General features: G+C 36.7%; 1 protein-coding gene across 3 annotated transcripts in view; it reads right to left on the minus strand.

The window, feature by feature from the left end:
- tiam2a (TIAM Rac1 associated GEF 2a) overlaps positions 1-23,650 on the minus strand; it is a 111,957-nt gene that overhangs the window by 30,822 nt on the left and 57,485 nt on the right. For all 3 annotated transcript variants that reach the window (XM_082143398.1, XM_082143399.1, XM_082143400.1), the window contains exons 7-14: positions 21,930-22,115; positions 20,785-20,931; positions 13,784-13,840; positions 12,320-12,487; positions 9,915-10,019; positions 9,719-9,797; positions 9,513-9,602; positions 9,121-9,324 (exon numbers count right to left, since the gene is read on the minus strand). In XM_082143398.1, coding sequence (XP_081999524.1) covers positions 9,121-9,324; positions 9,513-9,602; positions 9,719-9,797; positions 9,915-10,019; positions 12,320-12,487; positions 13,784-13,840; positions 20,785-20,931; positions 21,930-22,115 — 1,036 coding nt within the window. The remainder of the gene's footprint in view (positions 1-9,120; positions 9,325-9,512; positions 9,603-9,718; positions 9,798-9,914; positions 10,020-12,319; positions 12,488-13,783; positions 13,841-20,784; positions 20,932-21,929; positions 22,116-23,650) is intronic.

Here is a 23,650-nt window from a genome sequence, read left to right on the forward strand (position 1 = left end):
GATGCACAACACGAGAACAAGTACATGGCAGTCTCTAGTCTCAAAAACAGACGCCACAATAGCGTTCACCTGGCAGCTTCAATGAATCGTACATGTTCAATACCAGTTTCATCTGCAACAGTGAAGAGAGATCTCTGGGAAGCAGAGTTTCAAAGAAAGAGTCACATCTGACACTGGCAGATAAGTTGAGGAAATGGTTCTGTGATAAATTTCCTACAAGCCAATTACTGCAAATGGGAAATGCTGTGCACTGGCTAGAATGTATAAGGTCTGCACAGCTGTCATTGTTATTTTTTTTGGCAGCTGTCATTGCTATCAAGTGGATGAAATTTTATAAAAAAATAATTTAAAAAACCCTGATTATCTAAATTCAAAAATAAAAATGTCAAAAAGATTGCCAAAGCCTTTTCTAAAATGAAATTAATAGATCAAAAATATTTTTATTCCAACACTTGATTATTTTAGTCCTAAATGTGGAGACTAATCTTTAACAAACTTTAGTCTCTGCTTTTCACAGTGTAATTTATGCCATTTTTTCAGCGTCCTGATGCTTCAAATTCTTAATAGTTACGCAAGTTGTTGCTTTACCATGGTTGCACCCCTATGTTGCTAAATGATGTTTGAAGGGTGGTTTCAATGACACTGCACCACTACACAGGAAAACCATAGTGTGTACTCATTCTTCCTTGTAATTATAGAAAATATAGAGGTCATGTCTGCTGTGATATCTAATGAATCTAATGAAAGCCCTGATAATAAGAAAGTATCAGTTATTACCCATACTACAATGAAGATTCACTCAAGCATATACAGTGTTGTCTGTGTGGCCTGAGCTAAAATGCATACGGCGAACTGAGTTCTAGTTTAAGCCACTGGGAAGAATTTCACATGTTAAATATCTACACTAAACTAAAATACAATAAACTGCCTTTATTCTTGGCAAATGTGTTGACATACCTCTTTATTCTAAAGTTTGAATATTTCAACTTGCTGTATCATGAGCAATGTTACAGGCTGACGTGACAGCATCAACTTCACTACAAGATCTTAACCACTTCACAAATTGGTTTGAAGCCCCTAAAGCCAAGCGCATACTTCAAAACTGAAGATGGTTGGCTTTGACCGTATAGCATGTTCCTCCAGCTAGTTGCCGACAACTAATCGGACTAGTCTAACTAGTTTTATGGTGTGCACACTGTCCCAACTGCCTCTCTCTTTTTTCTTAAAGAGATAGTTTAACCCAAAAATGAAAATTCTTTCATTAATTCCTCACCCTCGTGTCGTTCCGAAACCGTAAGACTTTCGCTCATCTTTGGAACACAAATGAAGATCTTTTTGATTAAATCTGAGAGCTTTCTGTCCCTTTATTGACAGTCTACGCAACTGACACTTTGCCGTTTCAAAAAGTTCATAAAAAGATCGTAAAACTGATCCATATGAATCCAACATTTTCTGAAGAGACTCAATCGCTTTATATGATGAACAGATTGAATTTAGTCTTCTATTCACATATAAACATTCATCAACTCACACATCAGTTGTGTTAAACTGAAGCTCAAGCATGTTAGCTTGACTGTCAATGGAGGGACAGAAATCACTCAGATTTCATCAAAAAGATCTTTATTTCTGTTCTGAAGATGAACGAAAGTCAGGTTTGGAACGACACAAGTGTGAGTAATTAATGACAGAATTTTTTTTTGTGTGTGTGTGAACTAACCCTTTAATTTTCTTGTAATGTGAGAATAAATCCCAAACACCTGAATGCCCTTTCATGTGGCCATGTTGGCAAAAATAAAATCTCCTGTTGCTATAAATGTGAGATTGTATTCCAGGATATCTTTACTCAAGGCTCTTGTAATTGGCATACCTAATCTATGATCAGAAACAGCCTTCCATTTCAATTGGTATCACCAATCCTTATTCATTTCATTTCAACACCTTTCCTTTCATTCTGGTATGTAAACCCAACTTCAATCCAAACAATTTCCAATGGCATGCAATAGCTAGTTAGCGGAGTCTGAATTTCATTAATACGCAGGTGAAAAAACAAAGCAAGAATAGTACACATATTCCCTTGTGTACAAAGGTGGTTGATGCATGGTTTCTGGAAACAAAATAAATGTGTCCTCTTGGCACCTGAACTCACTAAGGCTGAGCCTCAAGCATAGATGGCACAAAATCTCAAATTTAATGAATGGCAATGCAATCCGTGTATCATTCGTTCAGTAGTAGATTTAATATCGAAAGTAGAAACATTTTAAAACAGTTCCTATTTCGTTTTTTCATTTTTTCCCAAAAAAATAAGCCCTGTCTAGTCTATTCCCCAGTACGGGTTGTGTCGAGCCATTCGTTAGTCTGGTTGTTTGATGAAAAAAAGATGAAATGTAGTTGCAATAAACGCGTTAAGAATCCGCACAACGGAGGACTCTTATTCTGCAGTGCAGAACTGAGGATGAACTGATGACGGGACAGTTTGATCTTCGGCTGACAAATCAGAGGAAAGGGGCGTTTCATTCCCGCCCATGTGTAGAAATTGAATATTCCAGCTGTTTATTCATTTTTCTACCTCAGAATGAAAAACGAAAAATCAAGCTCAATTCTTGTTTTTAGTTTTTTTGGAAAAAAATTAAAAACCAAAAAGGAACAGTTTTTTACTTTCAAAATTAAATAAAAAAAACATTGAACGAATGACACAGATTCAATGCTCTTCCTGATTTCATCTGAATATTAACATTTGTGAGATTTAGTCATGGTTAATTTGGCTAATTTTGTGTCTCTGGAAAATAATCTGTGACATTGAATTAGGCTGAATATCAAAGGTTTATGTGTTAATAAGGGGTTTGTCACATCTCTAAATTTAGACCATCGGGGTAAGACGGCCCACCAGAATTGGCACAGAAGACCACAAGTGACATCTATTTTGCTAGTGGTGTAACGGTTATGTTCTGTTTGGTCCTATTTATGTTAGTGTGTAGTTGTGTCTCTTATTCTCCTTGTTCATTAAAAGACTTTGTTTTATCTTTGACCCGTGCGTGTGTGTATACATGTGACAAGTGTCATTATTTTTATTTAAAACTTGTATAATTAATGGGATTATTCAACAATTCTATGTGTTAGACATACATTTTAGACATCTTTGCTATTCATTAAACCTATTGTTAAAGTATTATTTGACCTATTGACTGAAATCATTCAGTTTGAATTCATGTTGCTAATATGATATATCTTCAAACAAAATACGGATAATTAGACATGTATATATTAATTTGCCTGAATATAAGTCAAGAGCAAATTTCACTTTCATCTCACCCTACCACTGATCTAATATCTTAAGAGCTGCCATGAAATGCTAAGAGACTAGTCAAGTCAAGTCAAGTCATCTTCATTTATATATAGCACTTTTAACAATGTAGATTGTTCCAAAGCTGCTTTACAGAGATACAAGGATAGTTTAAAGTAACAGAGATTGTTTTGGCTTTATAGCAGTTCTTGAATAAAGTTATTTTCCAGCTAAAGTTAACTTGATTGATTCACTTCCGTCGCAACGATCATTAGTTAATAACTTAGCACGACACCGTTTTAACAGGAAACTCTACACAGACTTTAAACGCGAAACCTGTGAGAACGCTGATGGAGTGCACGTGTATTAGTCTATTGGTATGCACGTTTGAATATATGTGCAGGTTTGTAATTCCCTACAAACCAAGCCTTAAAGGAGCTGTATGTAAGATTGTGGCCAAAACTGGTACTGCAATCACTTTCAAATTACTGTAGAGCGGTGTATTTTATCACTTCGAGGTAGATACGCAAAACGAATTTTCCAGACAACGCTTTATCTGTAGAGTGGTAAAGGGATCCTCCATTAGGAGAAACTAGTTGGCACTTAAGCACCCCGCTATGACATCGGGTCCAGGCGCAGGTCCTTCATCAGATCTGGATACAGCCTAACATTGAATTATAGAAGTCTATAATGTGTTATGTGTATGCTAGGTCAAAGAGATGTGTTTTTAGTCTAGCTTTGAACTGACAGAGTGTGTCTGCTTCCCGGACAATGGTAGGAAAACTGTTCCAAAGTTTTGGTGCTAAATAGGAAAAGGATCTACCGCCAGCAGTCGATTTTGATATTCTAGGTATTGTCAACTGGCCGGAATTTTGAGATCGCAATAGACGTGAAGGACTATAATGCGTTAAGAGCTCGCTCAAGTACTGCGGAGCTAAACCATTTAGTGCTTTGTAAGTAATCAGCAATATTTAAAAATGTATACGATGTTTAATAGGGAGCCAATGCAGTGTTGACAGAACTGGGCTAATATGGTCATACTTCCTGGTTCTGGTAAGAACTCGAGCTGCTGCATTTTGGACCAGCTGTAGTTTGTTTATTAAGCGTGCAGGGCAACCACCCAGTAGAGCATTACAATAATCTAGCCTTGAGGTCATGAACGCATTAACTAATTGTTACGCATTTGTCAATGAGAGCATATGGCGTAATTTAGATATATTTTTAAGATGGAAAAATGCAGTTTTACAGATACTAGACATGTGACTTTCAAATGTCAATTTCAATTGGTATCAAAGAGCACACCCAGGTTCCTAACTGACGACGAAGACTTAACAGAGCAGCCATCAAGTGTTAGACAGTATTCTAGGTTATTACGTGAGGACGTTTTTTGATGTCCAATAATTAGAATCTCTGTTTTTTCTGAATTTAGTAGTAGGAAATTACTAGTCATCCAATTTTTTATATCAGCTATGCATTCAGTTAATTTTGTGAATTCGTTAGGTTGTGAAGAAATATAGAGCTGAGTATCATCAGCATAACAGTGAAAGCTAATTCCATGCTTCCTAATGATATCTCCTAATGGTAGCATGTACAGAGTGAACAGCAATGGTCCTAGTACTGAGCCTTGTGGTACGCCATACTGAACTTGTGATCGATAAGACATCTCTTCATTTACTGCTACAAACCGATAACGGTCAGATAAGTATGATTTAAACCATGCTAATGCAATTCCACTAATGCCAACATAATTTTCAAGTCTATTTAAAAGAATGTTGTTGTCAATAGTGTCAAATGCAGCACTAAGATCGAGTAACACCAATTGAGAGATACAACCATGATCGGATGATAAGAGCAAATCATTTGTGACTCTGATGAGAGCTGTCTCGGTACTATGGCACGGTCTAAATCCTGACTGAAAATCCTCGCAGATATCATTTCTTTCTAAAAAGGAACATAGTTGTGAAGATACTGCCTTTTCTAGTATCTTTGACAGAGAGGGTAGATTCGAGATCGGCCTGTAATTGACTAATTTTGTAGGATCAAGTTGCGTTTTTTTAACAAGCAGTTTAATAATAGCCAGCTTAAAGGTTTTTGGTACGTACCCTAATGAAAAAGATGAATTAATGATAGTAAGAAGAGGATATATGACCTCTGGAAGCATCTCTTTCAGTAGCTTAGTCGGTATAGGGTCTAACATACATGTTGTTGGTTTAGATGATTTAATGAGTTTAGCGAATTCTTCCTCTCCTATAGCAATAAATGAATAGAATTTTTCCTTAGGGAGACTACAATGCACTCCCTGATGCGATACTGTAGTAGACGGTTGCATAGTTATAATTTTGTCCCTGATATTATCAATCTTATAAGTGAAGAAGTTCACAAAGTCATTACTGCTGTGCTGCTTGGAAATGTATTGGCTTGAAGCTTTCTTTTTCGTTAGTTTAGCCACTGTTTCAAATAAATACCTAGGGTTTTGTTTATTTTCTTCTAATAGGGTTAAAAAATAAGCAGATCTAGCAGCTTTTAAGGCCTCTCTGTATGCAATCGAACTCTCTTACCATGAAATGTGAAATACCTCTAGTTTTGTTTTCTTCCAGTTGTGCTTCATTTTTCTGGCTGCTCTCTTAAGTGCCTGAGTGAGCTCGTTACACCATGGCGTTGGACTATTTTCTTTAATCTTCTTTAAGCGCAACGGAGCAACTGTTTAAAGTGCTGAAAAAGAGAGAGTTAAAAGTTTCTGTTGCAATATCGAGTTCTTCTAAGCTATCTGGGATGCTGAGATGATGAAACTGATTAGGAAGTATTTACACTTACAATATGTATTTACACTTCTGACAATATCCCAACCCTAAACCTACCTCTAGCTCTAACCCGACCCATATCCTCATCAGCAGCAAATGTCAATCTGTCAATGCTTAAAATAAGTAAATAAATGGTTATTTTTTTATAAAAAAAAATGCTAAGTAGTTAAAGACATCAAATATAAAGCGGCACACAAACCTTCAACAGTTATTTTGAGGTAAAAAAGCTTGGCTTGTAAAACACTCGTGTAACCAACCAATGCTCTGTACATGAAAACCTTGTTGCTCACTGCTTACAAAAGATGCTGCGTAATTAGACAAAAGAAGACAAAAGAAGCAAACCAACAATAAATCACCCTTTTCAATGTCACTGCAGAATGATTACTTTAAACCTTAGTTGTGATTATAGTGGTTGACAGAAAATTAGTATAAGTTATGACTTTAACTTTATAACATCACATTTTACCCAACATCATAAATAAATACAGCAACACATGTGCTGTGATATTCATTCAATCAAAACACCTACCAGGTTCAAATCCAGCACGCAACACTGTTCCTCCTTACAGCATTTACATCAGCTTTTTATAAATGACTGAGTTAGTACAGACAACTGTTTAGTTTGAGGAAGTCACGGGGTAGGAAGTTTACGGGTGAGGTGTGACAAGTGTCAAATGTCTACAACAGTGAATTTGAACGCATAACAAGTGAAGAGAAAGTTGTCGTATATATATATATATATACACATTATATGATATATTTAGGCCATGTTTGATCAAAATAAAACACTGCCTACACCACAATGGACTCTATTTTTAGAAACAGATATATCTGATATTCAATACTGCAGCACGACAGAGATGACAAACCAGGAACAAATAGGCCTACAATTTCTCATACATTAAAATTATATTAATTTTGCAGCACGTTAGCTTTAGTGCCGGATTGCGGGCCTGAACAGTGAGAATCCGACAGTAACAGAGTGTCGTCACCATGTTGAATAGAAGAATAACATCAGCAAGAAAGTGATCCTCTTTTCTCACCAGCTGTCCTGCAGATGAGAAATGAAGGTGTCTACCTTGTTTGAGGCATGTTTCTGTTTGCAAGCGTTGCAACTACAAAAACATTAAGAGCAGCACAATACTATAAGCTGTGAACTAACATGTAAGCTTGAAAATAGTGAACTGGGCGGCTTATGTAATTTAGAAAGTGGTTAACAAACTGAATTTTCTTAGAAACTTAGGTTACACTTTAGTTTGGGGAACTCATATTCACTATTGTAGGGCTGAGCAAATATGGGCAGAACTCTTTACTGCCCCAGTACTTCAAAAAGCCTTTTAAAGGCATACATGTGAATTAAACATGGCACAATGGCCTTCATCATCACAGTATGCTAATGCATATCTAGTGCAAGGGATTCATCAATATGCTGATTGAGGACTGTTGGGACACTCCAGGCACAGGATGGTTCTGTCGGGAGAGATAGAGTCGTTTGCACCTCAATGACACGTCTGTACCATTTGCTTAACAGGACATATAGTACTGTAGATGCTTTCAACTACATACTGTTTATTTACTACTGTGTTCTAAAATGTAACTATGCCATGTTTAGTCTCATCTGACAGCTTATAAACTGAAATGAATGGTGGTGAACTTAATAGAGATATTAAAGTATCCTAATGTACAATCTAGGTACTATTGGTTAAACATGCATTGAGGAGAATATGTTAATGTTCTTCTCCCCCTCTGGATCTCCACCCATTTGCCTCATCTTTTGGTTTCCTGTCGGTTGGGTTTGGTGATGGTATTCCACTCATGTTTAACAATGCTTTGCTCAGGGTATAAGAAGGAAAGGTAACTGTTAATCTAGGAGAAAGGCTTTAACCCTGCCACTCTCGCACACCGGTGCGTAACCTCATACTACAAGAAAGGCTTTTACGGCCTCTTCTGCACAACAGTGCACTATTTGTTACAACTAAGTTTCTATACATTATGTTGTTCCATTCTACTGTCTGTATATTTAAACATGTAACTTAATAAATAACTTTGCCTGCTTTAAAGGCTTTGAGAATCTTTTCTTTTATCACTGATTATGTTGAAAGCTAAAGTGATTATAACTTTCGTTATCTAAACGTTCAGGTTAAATCTTACGTTTTCCTATCAGTTCTAAGAAAGACATTTACCTTTAAAGAATAAGAGGTTAAAGAATAACAACAACTTTAATGGAGTCAGATTAATTATATTGGAGTCAGATAAATATTTGAATTATACATGTCATCCTTCAACTGCTTTTTGTTCCGATTATTGGTTCAAAATAGCAGCGTAAGTTTCCAGCCTTACACTATTAAGGGAAATGATGTGAATGCCAAGAATAGAAGGCCTCCTTATAATGCAGAATAAGGCATTAATATGTACTTTATAAGAACTAATAAACAGGCAATATGCTAGTAACAAGCAAGCTAATAAGCAAGTAGTAATGATAGTGCGAATTACTAATTGCTATGTTAAGTCCATGTAGTTACTTTAAGGTCCAAGTATACTTCACTTCACACTTCACACTTCCGTCGCCTTTGGCTTTCGGCTTGCTTAGTTCGGGACATTTAATATTCAACAATATTATTGATCTGCCTGCATTGACACCATTATATAAGAACTGAACTGAGCTGGACGATGACATCACTGTTTTCTCCAGAGCGGCTATATATATATATATATATAAATGAACTAAATTAATTACTTTTTTACAACAAAAATGAACCATCACTGAACTTACTTAAGCTTGACTATGACACTATTTTCTTCTAGATCTGCTGTACAGCAGAAACAAACTTTGTTGCTTTATTTTCCTGTTATCACTGTAAAGCTGATTTGAAACAATCAATATAGTAAAAAGCACTATATAAATAAAGGTGACTTGACTTTTCACTCTGTCTAGCCTTTCAAAGTTTTGTTACTGAGCATTGAATTCACTGTGTCAGAATACATGTATGTGCTGACACAAAAACTGGAACATATGTAGTACATATATGTCTTCTGTACCTGTTGAGGACTTGGCTCTTTGGAGGTTATCCCTACGCAGACACTGTGTGTTTGCAGTGTCTGAATTGTGCCGAATGGAGGGCGGATGACGTTTCACGGTCAGTTGCAGACTCTGATCGCTGAATAAAGTCTGTATCAGAGCCAGGTCCAGAGAAGACACCTCACAACCATTCAGAACCACGATCTCATCACCAGGCCTCAGACCTATCAATGATATAAAACAACAGGAATGAAGGAAACAAAAGTTATAATACCCAGTTATAAAACTGGTGTCTTCACTAGGACATATTTTGGTCTTTGTTCAAATATCCAAAAGATGTTAATAACATATCCAAACAGCATAACCTACATAACCTCAGAGATAAAAGCTGTATCTACAGAAGCAAAAGTACCTTCGCTGAAAGCAAGCCCATCAGGGAGAACTTCACTGACAACGATACGGCTGTTTTTGAGGTTGTCTACATAGCCTGTAACAGCAAAGCCTTGAGAAAAAAAAAAAAAAAACCTGTGAGGAACGGCATGCATCATAAAGTGCCATCAGTCCCCGATGAGCTTAAAAACAGCCACGTAAACTTCCCCTTTGCAATGACTTGCTTACCAAAGTCACCAGTTAGACTGGGTCTAGACATGTGCAGAGTGTAGACGTTCAGTTGGCAGACCTCCAGTTCGTCATATGACTAGGATGACAAAGACGTCTAGGTAAGTGCACAAGTCATGCAGTTCACCAACTTTAACTTTTATCAACTGAGCCATTATCCATTGAACATTAAGCTTTGCCATTGTCAATATCTTACCAAGTTCTGCAGAAGCTCAACAGCTGATGGTGTTGATACCTCCATTATGTCTCCTACACACCTTCTCAGCCGTAAACAGTGCATGCTGGGGTCCAGGCCTATGAGCTACGGGAGGGAAATCTATCTTAAGATTCAGCCCTTTCCACATACAACAAATAAAATGTTTAGCATCAAGACTTAGTGCACCAAGTTGTGTGAGCATGGCAATCAACAATAAGGTCATGGGTTCGATTCCCATGGAAAGCAAGAACTGATAAGATGTGTACCTTGAATGCAATGTCCTGAAAAGTCCTGAAAATTTCTTGAATGGCAAATCTCATACTGTAGCTACACTGATGTAGCTGGAAAGGACCACATATATTGTGTTGTCAAAGAATTTTACATATACAAATAATTCACCCAAAATATATATTGTCACCATTTACTAAACCTTATCTTGTTCCACTCCAAAATGAGCTCCTGTGGAACAAAAAAGTAGATGTTTTGAAGAATGTTCACACTGCTCTTTTTCTTACAACAAAAACATACAGTGACCTTCATTTCAGCGCCATATTCCAACTATCCTGAAGTCATCTGATTTACTTGTTATTGACTTAAAGTTACCCGGTACTTTACTTTTACATATTTGGCAGATTCCAAAAACGTCCAGCTGAACATCCAACATTTCTCTTGAGCATATTAGAATGATATGAACGTCATCCGCCCTCCATTCGGCACAATTCAGACACTGCAAACACACAGTCTCTGCGTAGGGATAACCTCCAAAACCACCAAAGAGCCAAGTCCTCAACAGGTACAGAAGACATATATGTACTACATATGTTCCAGTTTTTGTGTCAGCACATACATGTATTCTGATACAGTGAATTAAATGCTCAATAACAAAACTTTGAAAGGCTAGACCGAGTGAAAAGTTAAGTCACCTTTATTTATATAGCGCTTTTTACAATATTGATTGTTCAAGGTACACATCTTATCAGTTCTTGCTTTCCATGGGAATCGAACCCATGACCTTGGTGTTGCTAGTGCCATGCTCACACAACTTGGTGCACTAAGTCTTGATGCTATACATTTTATTTCTAGTATGTGGAAAGGGCTGAATCGTTTTTGGCATCTGCCAAATATGTAAAAGTAAAGTAGCGGGTAACATTTAAGTCAATAACAAGTAAATCAGAGGACTTCAGGATAGTTGGAATATGGCGCTGAAATGAAGGTCACTGTATGTTTTTGTTGTAAGAAAAAGAGCAGTGTGAACATTCTTCAAAACATCTACTTTTTTTGTTCCACAGGAGCACATTTTGGAGTGGAACGAGATAAGGTTTAGTAAATGGTGACAATATTTATCTTGGGTGAATTATTTGTATATATATTGTATATGTATATTTATATATAACAGTAACTACACTACCGTTCAAAAGTTTGGGGTCTGTAAGATTTAAAATAATAATAATACTTGTATTTTGCAAGGATGCATTCATTTGATCAAAAGTTACAAAAAAGACAAAAATGTATCATGGATTCCACCAAAATATTGAGTAGCACAACTGGTTTCAATATTCATAAGAAATGTAATAAGACATTTTTCTTGAGCATATTAGAATTTCTGAAGGACCATACGACACTAAAGACTGGAGTAATGATCCTGAAAATTCAGCTTTGATCACAGGAATAAATTATATTTTAAATATATATTCAAATAGAAAAGTTATTTTTAAAGGTCACACTTTATATTAGGTGCAAATATTATTTATTTGCATCAAAAGAATTAAGTACAATGAACTTATTGTGTTGATGTTGTATTGCAAAGCGGGTAAGGTTGGGATAAGATGTAATTCCAGAAATTAATAACAGACGTAATTATATGCAGGTTTTTAAAAAATATAAGTACAATGTAAAAACACATATGTACACAAAAAGTGCACTGTGTCAAATTATTAATTTAAATGTTAGTACATAGCAGTTAAAGACACAATATAAAGTGGGTCCTTTTAAACAAACAATATTTCACAATATTACTGTTTTACTGTATATTTGATTAAATAAGTCTTGGAGAGTATAAGAGACTTCTTTCAAAGAAATCTTACAGACACTTTTGAATGGTAGCGTATGGTGGTGTAGATACTGATTGTGTGAAATTCATTTGTGTGGGAAAAGCCAGTTGCTGAAGCAATGTCAGCCTGCTGTCACAGATATCAGACTAAGACAGCTGTCATGCAGAAAGCATAATGTCATCTTTTAATGAATTTCCCCAGATGCTGTCTTTTATAATGTCACCCATAGCCTCAGGTGAAGGAGTGATACAATAGTGTGTCTGCATGTATACGCTGACTCAAACAAATCAAAATGGGTGCGTTGGTAAATCAAGGTAATTAATCTGAATACTATGTTGAATGCAGTGATCTTACCCTGCAGGTCTCAGCCAAGACATCCATGACAGTGTGATGACTTTTCAGAAGAACCGTAACCGTCTGGTAATCTGGCATATAGACGCATGTTGTGTTTTCCTGGCTGCAATCCCACTGGCTGCCTTCAGGTGGCATGACTGAGTAAACATTAGCCAAACTACCCAACCGCTGTGACAGAAAACAAAGAGGATGAGGATGACAAAGATGAGAATTTTTTTAATCAGGTCAAATATAAAGACTTTTTGAATATTACTTTATTCCCTCGTTAGTTAGTTACCTATTAATAACACATTTTATCACGCCTCCTTATTTATTATTTGTGTGTTTAAGACAGATTTGATAGTATTTCCTTATAAATCCTAAAACAAAGATTCTCTGATCTAGATACATTTATAGACTTTTAGAAACCAAAGGATTTATAGGCAAGTATAAGCACTTATAAATTAATCTAAAACTAAAGCATATGACACTGACTTGTTCCATGACTCATAGCATGGCGTTCAGTGGCATCGATCTATGCTTGTTTAAGGATGTGTCACTAAAAAACAAAATACACCATGGTTCTTTCATTGGGGATTAAGTCTTTGGTGTCGGAAACAAACATTCACACACCAGAGAAAACATGTCTGGTCTCAGTTCCACAGGTACAGACTGTCCACACATCCCACTCAATGAAGTAATGGCCTTTTTTAGCAAGGGAAAGAGAGTTACCTAAGAGCAGCTGTATAACCCTCTGTTCGTCCAGTGAGTGGTGTGAATGAAGCCCTGACCAGCAGCAGAATGAGTGTGCATTCATTTAACACAGTAACGGTCAACTTTCCAAAAGAGCAGCCAAGGGCAACCGCCCAGTATACAGTCCTCAGTGTGTGTGTGTGTGTGTGTGTGTGTGTGTGTGGCTCTCAGCACCAGAGCCTTCAGACTTTCCTCTGCAAAGTGGGAAAAATAATTTATGGAGGCTAACCTCCACCCGGAACATACTAAAGATGGAATGATGAAGAAAAGACATTTGCTGTCGAGAATAACTCTTAGGTCTCTCAGCAACATGGGTGTGTTGGTCACCGTGGATTACTGAAGTGGCGTACAGTGAGGAACCATGGACAAGAAATCACAAATTATACACGTTTCTCATTTTATAGAACGTGTTTGTTTGAAACGAGACCGGAAACTATATAAATCAACTGATGTGTACAAAATCAGACACTTTTCCTCCTCATGAGACACAAAAGTTCTCAGTTCCAGACAAGTGTCCTCATAATGAAACCAGCAGCACAACAAAATACCAATCAAAATTTGACCATCTATCAGCTACAATAAAAAAAAAATTTGTGACATATACTGTACGGTGAACAAAAAGACATTACTAATGTAAGTATAATGTGTAAAGTATAACTGTATTTTTAACATTTAACCCAGTCAAAACAGAGCTTTTCTAGTTGGCAGGACTTAAAGTACACAGTAACGTACCTTAAAACTACAAGGAGGAATGGTGTTTAGATGTCCTCCAACATCACTGTCAAAGACCTAAAACAAGAAGGAAAAAAACGTATCACTGCATAGTCATTAAACTCTTAGTCATATTTTGTCAGACAGAACAGAGCCATGGTTACAAACACTGCAGCAGACAAACTATCATTTTGTTGCTAAAAAAAACCCCCTGCAAGCAAATTTCCTGTAGTGAATCTATTTTGATCTTAAACAAAAGCTTTGAGGCTTCACTGGAAGTAAAGGGCATTATACTGGTTAGTAAAACAGTCATGACATGCAGTCTCTTACAGTTCAGGTCATTGTTTTATAGGCTCTTTAAAATATTCACCCTCATTGTTTCTTTGCATTGGAACAGTCCGCCAATCTCCATTAATCTAACATATACTACTGTGGACTCAAATATTGTAAGCGTTTATAATAGATTGCTTGTGATTTTCCTCACTTAAGTCGCTTTGGATAAAAAGCGTCCCTCCCTGACATGTGGTCATATACATTTTTGATATTTTCCCTGAGGCCCATTTATAATGTTAGTTTTTCCGGTTATCTTTCCTCTCTTTGAGCCTTAGAAACAGACAGGGTGTTTTTCGCTGATTTGCCTTGAAGACCTGAGAACGACCTCTTTGCATGTGAAATGAGACACTTTTGAGGCTCTTTCACATCAAGAGTGATGCAAATGTAAAAATGTTGGAGCAAATTAATGTGTGAAGAGAAGAGAGGATAATCTGACATCTCACATGGGACCATAATCTTAAAATACCAAGGAAAATTTAATTACTCACGATATGCACAACAAAAATGTAATGATGGGAAGTCAATTCCTTGATTCTGAATAGCCCTAGAGTTGGGACTGACTCTAGCACAGGAATTGAGCCTCGTTGTTGACTCTGTTGCCGTTTCCGAAATTGCTCAAGATTTCACTCTTTTTCTAATCCCTATATTGTGCATGGAAGTTGAATGCTGTCAGAATCTGTGGCTGTAGTAAGGGCACGACGACGGAGAATTCAACACAAATGGTTTATTAAAAATAACACGCAGAAGTAAACAACGTAGAAACACATCCGCAACAACATAAACGACACAGAACAACCAACAGAAGGAACTATTGTCTTAAATATTGGGGATATTTTGGGGATATTTAATTTAATTTTATCAATCAATAAATTCCTCTTGAAACAAACTTTGTTGTATTATTTTAATTTAATACTGTGAAGCTGCTTTGATGCAATCTGTATTGTGAAAAGCGCTATACAAATAAACTTGACTTGACTTGACTTGACTTAAATATACAGGGATAATATCAAGGTAACATGGAACAGGTGTGTAACCTAATTAGCAACCATGGAAACAAACAAGCAGAATTCAGGCAAACAGAAAACAGAGAAAACTAAACTAAACAACATGATTGATCGTTACAAATGCACTTTTATCAGCAAGGAGTGAACGAAGCGAAGCAAGGAATTTCGGCACTGACATATTACATCTTATTATTACATCTACATATTACGTCATATACGCTACTTTTATTTTTGTTGGTTACTTTAGGGAAAAAAAAGAGTCATGGTAACTTTACATTATTATTTACATACTTCTGTGTCAGCTTTGTAGTTTCACTGATGTTATATTAATGCAATTATTATTGCTTTTCCATGGTTAACCTCATTTGTTCATAATCATTAAACTAATTGTAAAAACTCACATCAATAAGTGTAGATTATTTGATGTATTGTTGTATTTTGAATTCTCCCATCCAGACAGCTTATTGTGGCTAAGACAAGAGATGACCGTGGGCGTTTAGCACCATCACCCGGCCATTATTATGAGATTAATCATCAAGGTATAAATTGTTTCTTGTTTATTTAATATTCGACCAAAAAATATTCAACGATTTTTACCTTTGTAAAATAGGTATTGGCAACAACGATGCTGATAGGCTACTCATAATTTCAAGGTAATCTTATGTCTAAATTGGAATAAAGGGAAAGATAATTTTTGTTTTGGTCAGGAAAGAAATTAATAAATTTATTGTGTAATAAAGACTGCAAATCTTGGGGCAAAATTGGAAAAAAAATTCCATTGACTCTGAAAAACCTAGGAAAAAAACCATCTCTAATGCTCACTAAGGGCTTTTAATTTTATTACAAATATATTAAGGACAGGTATATTGTGCTACAAAACATAAAACAGTTACCATAATTTAAATTGTATTATTTTGATACGTTTTTAAAAATGTAATTTATTACTAGTGTCACATGGTCCTTCAGAAATCATTCTAAGATTCTGATTTGCTGCTCAGGAAACATTTTTTACTATCATCCATGTTGAAAACAGTTGTGCTGCTAATTTTCCCAGGATTCAAAGAAAAGCCTTTATTTGAAATAGAAATCTTTTGTAAAATTGTGTCTTTATTGTCAACTTAATTCATCCTTGCTAAATGAAGGTATTAATTTCTTTCTTTTTAAAATAAATAACTAAATTAAACTAAATAAACTTACTAACCAAACTATTGACATAGTATACATAATATAACTGTCAAACCCAAGGCTAAACAGGATTAATGTCAAGGATGAGTAACTAATGATTAGCTAATTAGTGAAAACAAACATGGGCTAAAAGATTGATTGATGTTCTCAAAACTAAGTGAAAGACAAAGAGGAAGAAACAGACAAAAAAAGACACTTTGACTTGATGGCTACCGCAGCATCCTTAGCAAAAGGTTGGCCTGTTTAATATTTAGCAACTATCATAGGGCTCTTATAGCAACCATCTGTGTGTCCCTGCGGGGTAGAGTATAGCAGGCTGCAATTTACCACATATGGCTTTTAATAATTCATACATTTCTCCCTCTGTCTGTCTCCACACCTCTGCCTTCTGTGGTGTGAAATGAAAATGGGGCTTGTTAGCCAAGCTGGCAGCATCTCCCATTACACGTCACATGTCAGGGAGGGACAGGGACTTCATCTCAGTGATTGGATACTTTTTTTTCTTTTTCTTTTTTTTTTTGCTACTGGATTCTACCAAGATGTTACCAGATTCATTTAGTGACAGAAATTAAGGCTTTTACTTTTCTTTATTAAGGGCAGAAAATTGGCCCCTGGAATTGGTTTTCAGTGGCATTTTTTACTGTAAGTTCGAACATATAACAACATGTGTCGATTACTTCAGTGTAATTTTTTTTTTTTTTTTAATGGTCACTGCAGTGTTTCAACCTTTAAGTACAGTATATAGGCTTGTAATAATACATTTAATGTTTAAAAACAGAAAACATTTATTTAACAAATCTGGCAGTTTGGAGAGGAAGATCTTTGCTTCTGAAAATGTTTTAGTGGTATGCAATACAATTTGTAAATTTGATCATACTGCATGTAATAATTTGATGATTTAGATTTCTAGAGGTTGCAGCAATATTATCCTAAACAACCTTCCATGTATTATCTTTATGGACATTCCAGGTCATTACTCTGTAAAAAGCAATTTAGGTTTATAGTACATTCTAATATTTTAGCATACTATTTGGAGATCTGGTCGATGCAAGAGCCAGTTTGGTTCACCAAGGTACTCCTAATGCATTTTTTTCAATGGATATTTTTTAGTATTGATTTTTGTTTTCAGATTAAAAACAAATTCCCACTGAGCTCATTGCAATACATTCTGGAATTGCTTGATCTGAGAAGCATATAGGCGATTTGCTTTAGAAGTTGGCCAAAAGGAGAAAAAAAGAAAAGAAAAAAAAAAGCTCTTGGAAGAACAAGCTCTTGGAGTCGCATCTATGACGTCTTAAAATGTTTTCTAGCTAGGTAGCAAGGATGCTCCAATCAGAATTTTTTCCAATCACAGATTATGATCACTGGAAGCAGTATTGGCCGATACGATCACCGATACCGATTGCAATAATAAATAATACTATTCTTAACAACAATGTATTTTAAGTATAAAAATAAAAAAAATGATGAGAAAGTATCGTGAATTGCCAACTCTTTATTTATTGGCAAGCAACATGTGCAACATATTCCATTCCCTCTCTTATAGCATTGCTGTGAAATAAATAATATAAATAAAAAACAGAACAGTCTTTATCAATGGAAAGTGAGAAATGGAAATGGAAAAACACTGCATAGTCTTCACTAATATAAAATATAGATTATTCCCACTACATCTACTAAAAAGCAATGAGTGTTTTCTCTTTGTCTTGTGTTGTTTGATTAACATTAATGACACAGACTGCAACAGGAATATTAGGCTGCTGTCACTTTAAGAGCTAATGTACGGCTCCAATATACTGTTATACATGCAACTTATTTCACAACTGTTTATGCTCACTTAAACATAACGACTGTGTTTAAGCGAATACTCACCAAGTCGGCATTTTGACATATTTCTGGGTTTCTACTAGGGATGGGCATTCGATTAAATTTTCTTAGTCGATCGTCGGGAGAATTAACGATCGACTATCGATTAATCATTAATATTTTTATATTGAAATTCATTATTTCTTTAACTTTTTATAAATTAAAAATGCAATGAAAATACAAAAATACAGTTTCTCGATGAGATCTTTATTACAAGAAGATCAACTTGTGGCAGTGAAACTGGACGTTCGGTAGACTTGAAGATTCCTGCGGTGCTCTAAACCACCAGAACCTGCAGCTGCGAGCCGGCGTTCTTAAACAGAGACCCATGGCCACTTCATCCGTTTTCTGTGATCTAAATGCCCTCCGAAACGCATTCGAGACGGATTTAAATCCGATCGCTCAAACCACTTCAGGAGGAGATCTGAGACGCATTCCAGACGAAACTGGACAAGAGTAATGCATCTGGTTGTTGAAACCACATATGTAAAATTGACTTATCCCAAAAATGATAAGAAATAAACGTGTGAGAGCGTGTTATAGGCTATATGTCATGTTATATCCAGATATGACGACGCTACTTCAACACGCATCACCACAGATGAGCATCTATTCATCAAGCCAACGTGCAAACTATCGCAAATCAAAGTGAAAGTCATTCATCAACACACAATCATCTTCATTAAAAGTAAAGAACCGAAATGATCTTACCAGGGCTGTTGCCGCAATATCTTGTTGCGGTCTTTGACTTAGAAATTTTCGCTGATGATCAATAAAATGCAGCTCATATCAGTTGCTTTCGATGACGTGCAACAATTTAAATATGCATATAGCGCGGGAATTCAAGATCGGATTTATATCCGTTTTGCAAAAACACATTTATGTGACCAGGTGTAAATGGAATCGTTTTGATAATCTGAGAAAACGCATGAAGTTCCCATAGAACTTCTGCACCAGTCTACTGATTTCTGTTGAGAAAGATAAGCATGTTGACATGATCTGGGATCTGACGCGACCGCAACCTGGTGACAGCCAGTCCAGCCGCCGAAAACACCCGCTCTGAGGGGACTGACGTTGCCGGGATGCACAGGTACCTCCGCGCTAAAATTAATTCCATTGCTTCAAGACTCACACTACGCAACGCAACCTGCATTAGTTTAATCGATAACAAATAAACGTGATCGACGAAATTCTTAACGATCAATTATCGATCGTCGATTAATCATGCCCATCCCTAGTTTCTACATATACCGATACCAGTACTCGGGTTTCGGTCCAATACTGTGCTCATGTACAATGTACTTGTACTCGTAAAACTAAGGTATCGGTGCATCCTTCTTTTTAATTATGGAGCACGTCCTGCAGTTTAGCAACAGTAGACTGTATTTCATGACAATCACTGATCTAGCTGATTTGGATATTAAGTTTGGGCTTTCAGGGAGGAATGAAAGCGCACCGCTGTGAAGGAAAAAAATGCACTTATATATCACAGCTCTTTCTTGCTGTCATTGGTGTAGGGTTGCTGTTGTTGTAATGTCTCCAAAGACGTTGCAAATGTATTTTCAAAAACCTGGTAGAACTGCCAGACCAGTGAATGTTGTGAAGCAATTTTAGCTGCGCATAGAGAAAATGTCTAGCGAGTCTTGCGTTATCTGGGTCTTCTGATCGGCCTTTATAGAGACCACTGATCAGAATACATAAAGCTATAATCGGCCAATAACGACCGGCGCCCAATCAATCGGAGCACCCTTACTAGGTAGCTCACTAGGTTTTGGAATATAGATATTTTTTGCAGGTCAACAAGGGGTCAAACTTTAGAAGCATCTATATTTCTACAAGGAGCCATGCTATACTACATGTGATCCAGCAAACCAGCATTCCTTACCTGAGGAAGACCACTGTAAGAACAGCAGCTCAAATCACTGAAATCCTTTTCACAGGGACAAAGCCAAAAGAAAAAAATTAGGGATTTTCCATTTATATACAGACTAAGGTAGTTTACTGGGTGGCAAAGAAGTGCAACAGACTCAACAAAGCAAGCATTTTAGCTGCCACTTTTTATTCCAAACAACACAGTGCTCTAATTGTAGAGACAGTCCCCCTGCAACAACCTGCTATTAAATGCCTTGCTCAAGGGCACGGTCATGACAGGAAATCTATAAACTTCTCCGGTTCATGGGTCACCCCTCGCTGGATTTAAACAAAAACAGCCCAGTGCAGTTCCTTAACTGCCGATTTACCACCATTATTAGCACAGTGCAGAAACATCTCAACAGGGAGGAAACATCATCAGCTTCATCAAAGTCGCAAGGCTTTACACTTGATAACCAGAAATGAAACCCTACATCCTAAAATAGCCCCTTTATTATCTTGGTGCATTTCTGAGAACGGAGGTGGCGATGGGAGAAACAACAACATTTTTAATCCTGTCAGCTCTGTAATTACTACCTTTAGAGAGTCTTTATTTATCAAAGTCCTGTTATTTACACCTGTGGGAGGAATTTCCCACCAGCATGACGCATGAGTTTCAAAACATAAAAAGGTAGGAAAATTGATATGCAAATGTGCTTTCCGAGCATTGGTGTAACGGCACACAGTCACGACTGGTTAAATCAGACAGAGTGAGTGCAGTACCTGAGAGACAGAAGGCTTCTTTTCATGACCTCGCTTGGTAAGAGTATCCAGGCCCTTCAGGGATGAAAAGACCCCTTTCTTACTGCGACCTCGATGGGAGAGAGACAGAGAACGCTTTCGCATTATGGCCTCGTCTCTGGAACAGATCTGTAGAGCAACAGAGAGATTGGCGTTAATGGTAACTAGGCAAGTATTTCAGTTTTGGAAATGGCATCCGCTTGCAGTAATTTCAGATGAAAAGGGCATTGGGAATTTGGGATTAGAGCACAACTGTTTATTATCTTAACAGTCTCATTCATTTTTAACAATAATGTATAAACCTGTCACAACTTAATTTAAAAAAAAGAAGTCTATAATAGCTGAATTCCCCATGAAGAACTAGACTACCCACAGTCTTGATCCATCGATCAGAGAAGTCACTGTCGCCATGGAAATGAGAATCATGCCAAAAGAGCTCAGCAGCAAATACAGACTCCCATGAAGCACTGCAAATGGCAATCAAGTCTCCCTACACTCAACCAACTTATATACAGTATGTGAATATTTTGCAATTAAACTGCAAATATATTGTATTTTAATCTTATTATAAATGTCTCTAAATAAAAAATGTTTAGGGTTGGGCAACGATTTGTGTGTATTTATATATACAAAATAATTATACACAGTACACACACATATGTAAACACAAAAATTTATTTTGGATGCGATTAATCGCTATGAAGCAAAACAGCAGTACAATATAACATTTTTAGTGTTGGGCAACGATTAATAGCGATATGTGTGTATTTATATATACAAAATAATTATACACAGTATACACACATATATTATGTAAACACAAACATTTATTTTGGATGCGATTAATCGCTATTAATCGTTGCCCAGCACTAAAAATTTTATATTGTACTGCTGTTTTGCTTCAATCGCGTAATTTACAATGCTTTATGGGATGAGTAGATAAATGCTTAGTAGTTTATAACTTAAGCACCTTTGCAAACTTTGTTTTAAAGCAATGCCATTGGAAGACAAAGTTATGATTCAACTTGTACTTTTTTTTAGATCTTCATAGAGAAAATTAATTAGAAACAATATTTCCGGAACCACTAAAAAAGTGGGCGGTAACTGTAGTGTTCAAGGATACTAACCAGTGCGTGGAAGGAGGAGACGGAGAAGATTCCCAGTCGGGCCAGTGCAGCTTTGGTTGGGCGGCTGGCCGTGGCCAGGAGGCTCTTGGGATTGGGTAACTCGCTGCCCTGCAGACTGGCCAGGTAGCAGCGCATGCGGAAAAGGTCCATGTTGAAGCGCTCAAGATTCTGTTCCCACTGTTGGATCTGTCCACACATTTAAAAAATGGTTGGTGAGGAAGAGCATCGCATCCACCAGTTAACAAACCTCCTTTCACAAGAATCATCTGTGATCTATGGTGGCAGAAACAGCATGAGTAATGGATCTCTGGGGCTGTAATTGCTCTCAGATGTGAGTGGGGCATAAAGGGAGTTTTTTCCTCCAATCTTCAATTGCCATTATACTTTGTAATAAAATCTCATAGGGGAAACAATTGGATTGAATGCTTTGCTCTTTTGACAAAACAGATGAATGAAAAAGAACATGCCAGGGCCATTAGTCACAGCTCTATGAACATTATCAGTTTGCAGATGAAAAACACTCATCTCACAAAGCTAGACATTCAACTAGACTGGTCAATATTGCAGACAAGAACCTCCCACTTAAACAGGAAGAGATTGTCTGTCCGACATGTAACATGACCAGCGTTTGTTTTGTTTTAATGTATCCTAGGCCCTTTCTACACCGTCTGAGGCCACAATTAATAAAAGTCTATCTACACCAATAATGTTATTATTGTATATTGTTCACTCATTATATTTATGAAAATTTTTTTTTTTATTTTATTTTTTTTATCACACAGCTAATCAGGGCTTGACATTTACACCCGCTAAATGTGGGTGGATTTCAGCAGCGGCGTGTAAAGCAGTCATTCATACTAGCCAAGACTGAATTTTTTAATAGAATATATACATTTTTTAAATGTAGTCTTCTAAAGAGGCATCTGAAAAACAAAGTGCAATGTAGTGCTGTCAGAAATATAGATTTTTCATTACGTATCAATACTGAAATATCTGAAATGCTTCCAATACTCATTTTCAGCAGAATAGATACAAAATACCAGCTGCGCTTTCTCTCTCTCATCTCTCCGACAGCGAGTGACACACAAACCCTCCTCCCCTCACTCACTGCTTTCATTTGCTCCAGATGAATATTGTTGGTGTTACAGGGTTGTTGGTTGAATTTTGGCGTGGGATTGAGCGTACTGCACATAATTTTACTAATTCCAGCAGATGTTGTGCTCAAACCCAAAGTGCGCGCACATAAAGCCGCCTCTCAGTACTAAACTGAGTTCTTTTTGCTGTTTATTGCGCATAAATGGTCAAATAGACACAAAACAATGTAAAAATGCCAGTCAGTTATGTTTTAAGTGAATGTAAACAGTTGAGAAAGAAAACGCATGTATAACAGTATAATGGAGCTGTTTGTCTTAAAGTGACAGCAGCCTAATATATCTGCTGCCAAATTATAAGATCATATTAAAAATATCTCTATGGCAGTTTACCCCCATGGAATTGGTGTCAAAATTGTGGCCAGTGAAAATGCTGAGTGGCTAGAAACTTTGGAAAACCACTAGCCACAGGGGGTCGAGCAAAAAAGTTAATGTCAAACCCTGCAGTTAATCAATAACGGCACTTTGGCATTGATGTTACTTTTGTGTGTAGCCTGTATGCTTTGATTTGGGCTTTCAGCATCAATTCATACCACTGACAATGAGTCTAGAGACACTGTGCCATTACAG

This window comes from Leuciscus leuciscus (assembly GCF_965113295.1).
Source record: "Leuciscus leuciscus genome assembly, chromosome: 17".
Lineage (NCBI taxonomy): Eukaryota > Metazoa > Chordata > Actinopteri > Cypriniformes > Leuciscidae > Leuciscus > Leuciscus leuciscus.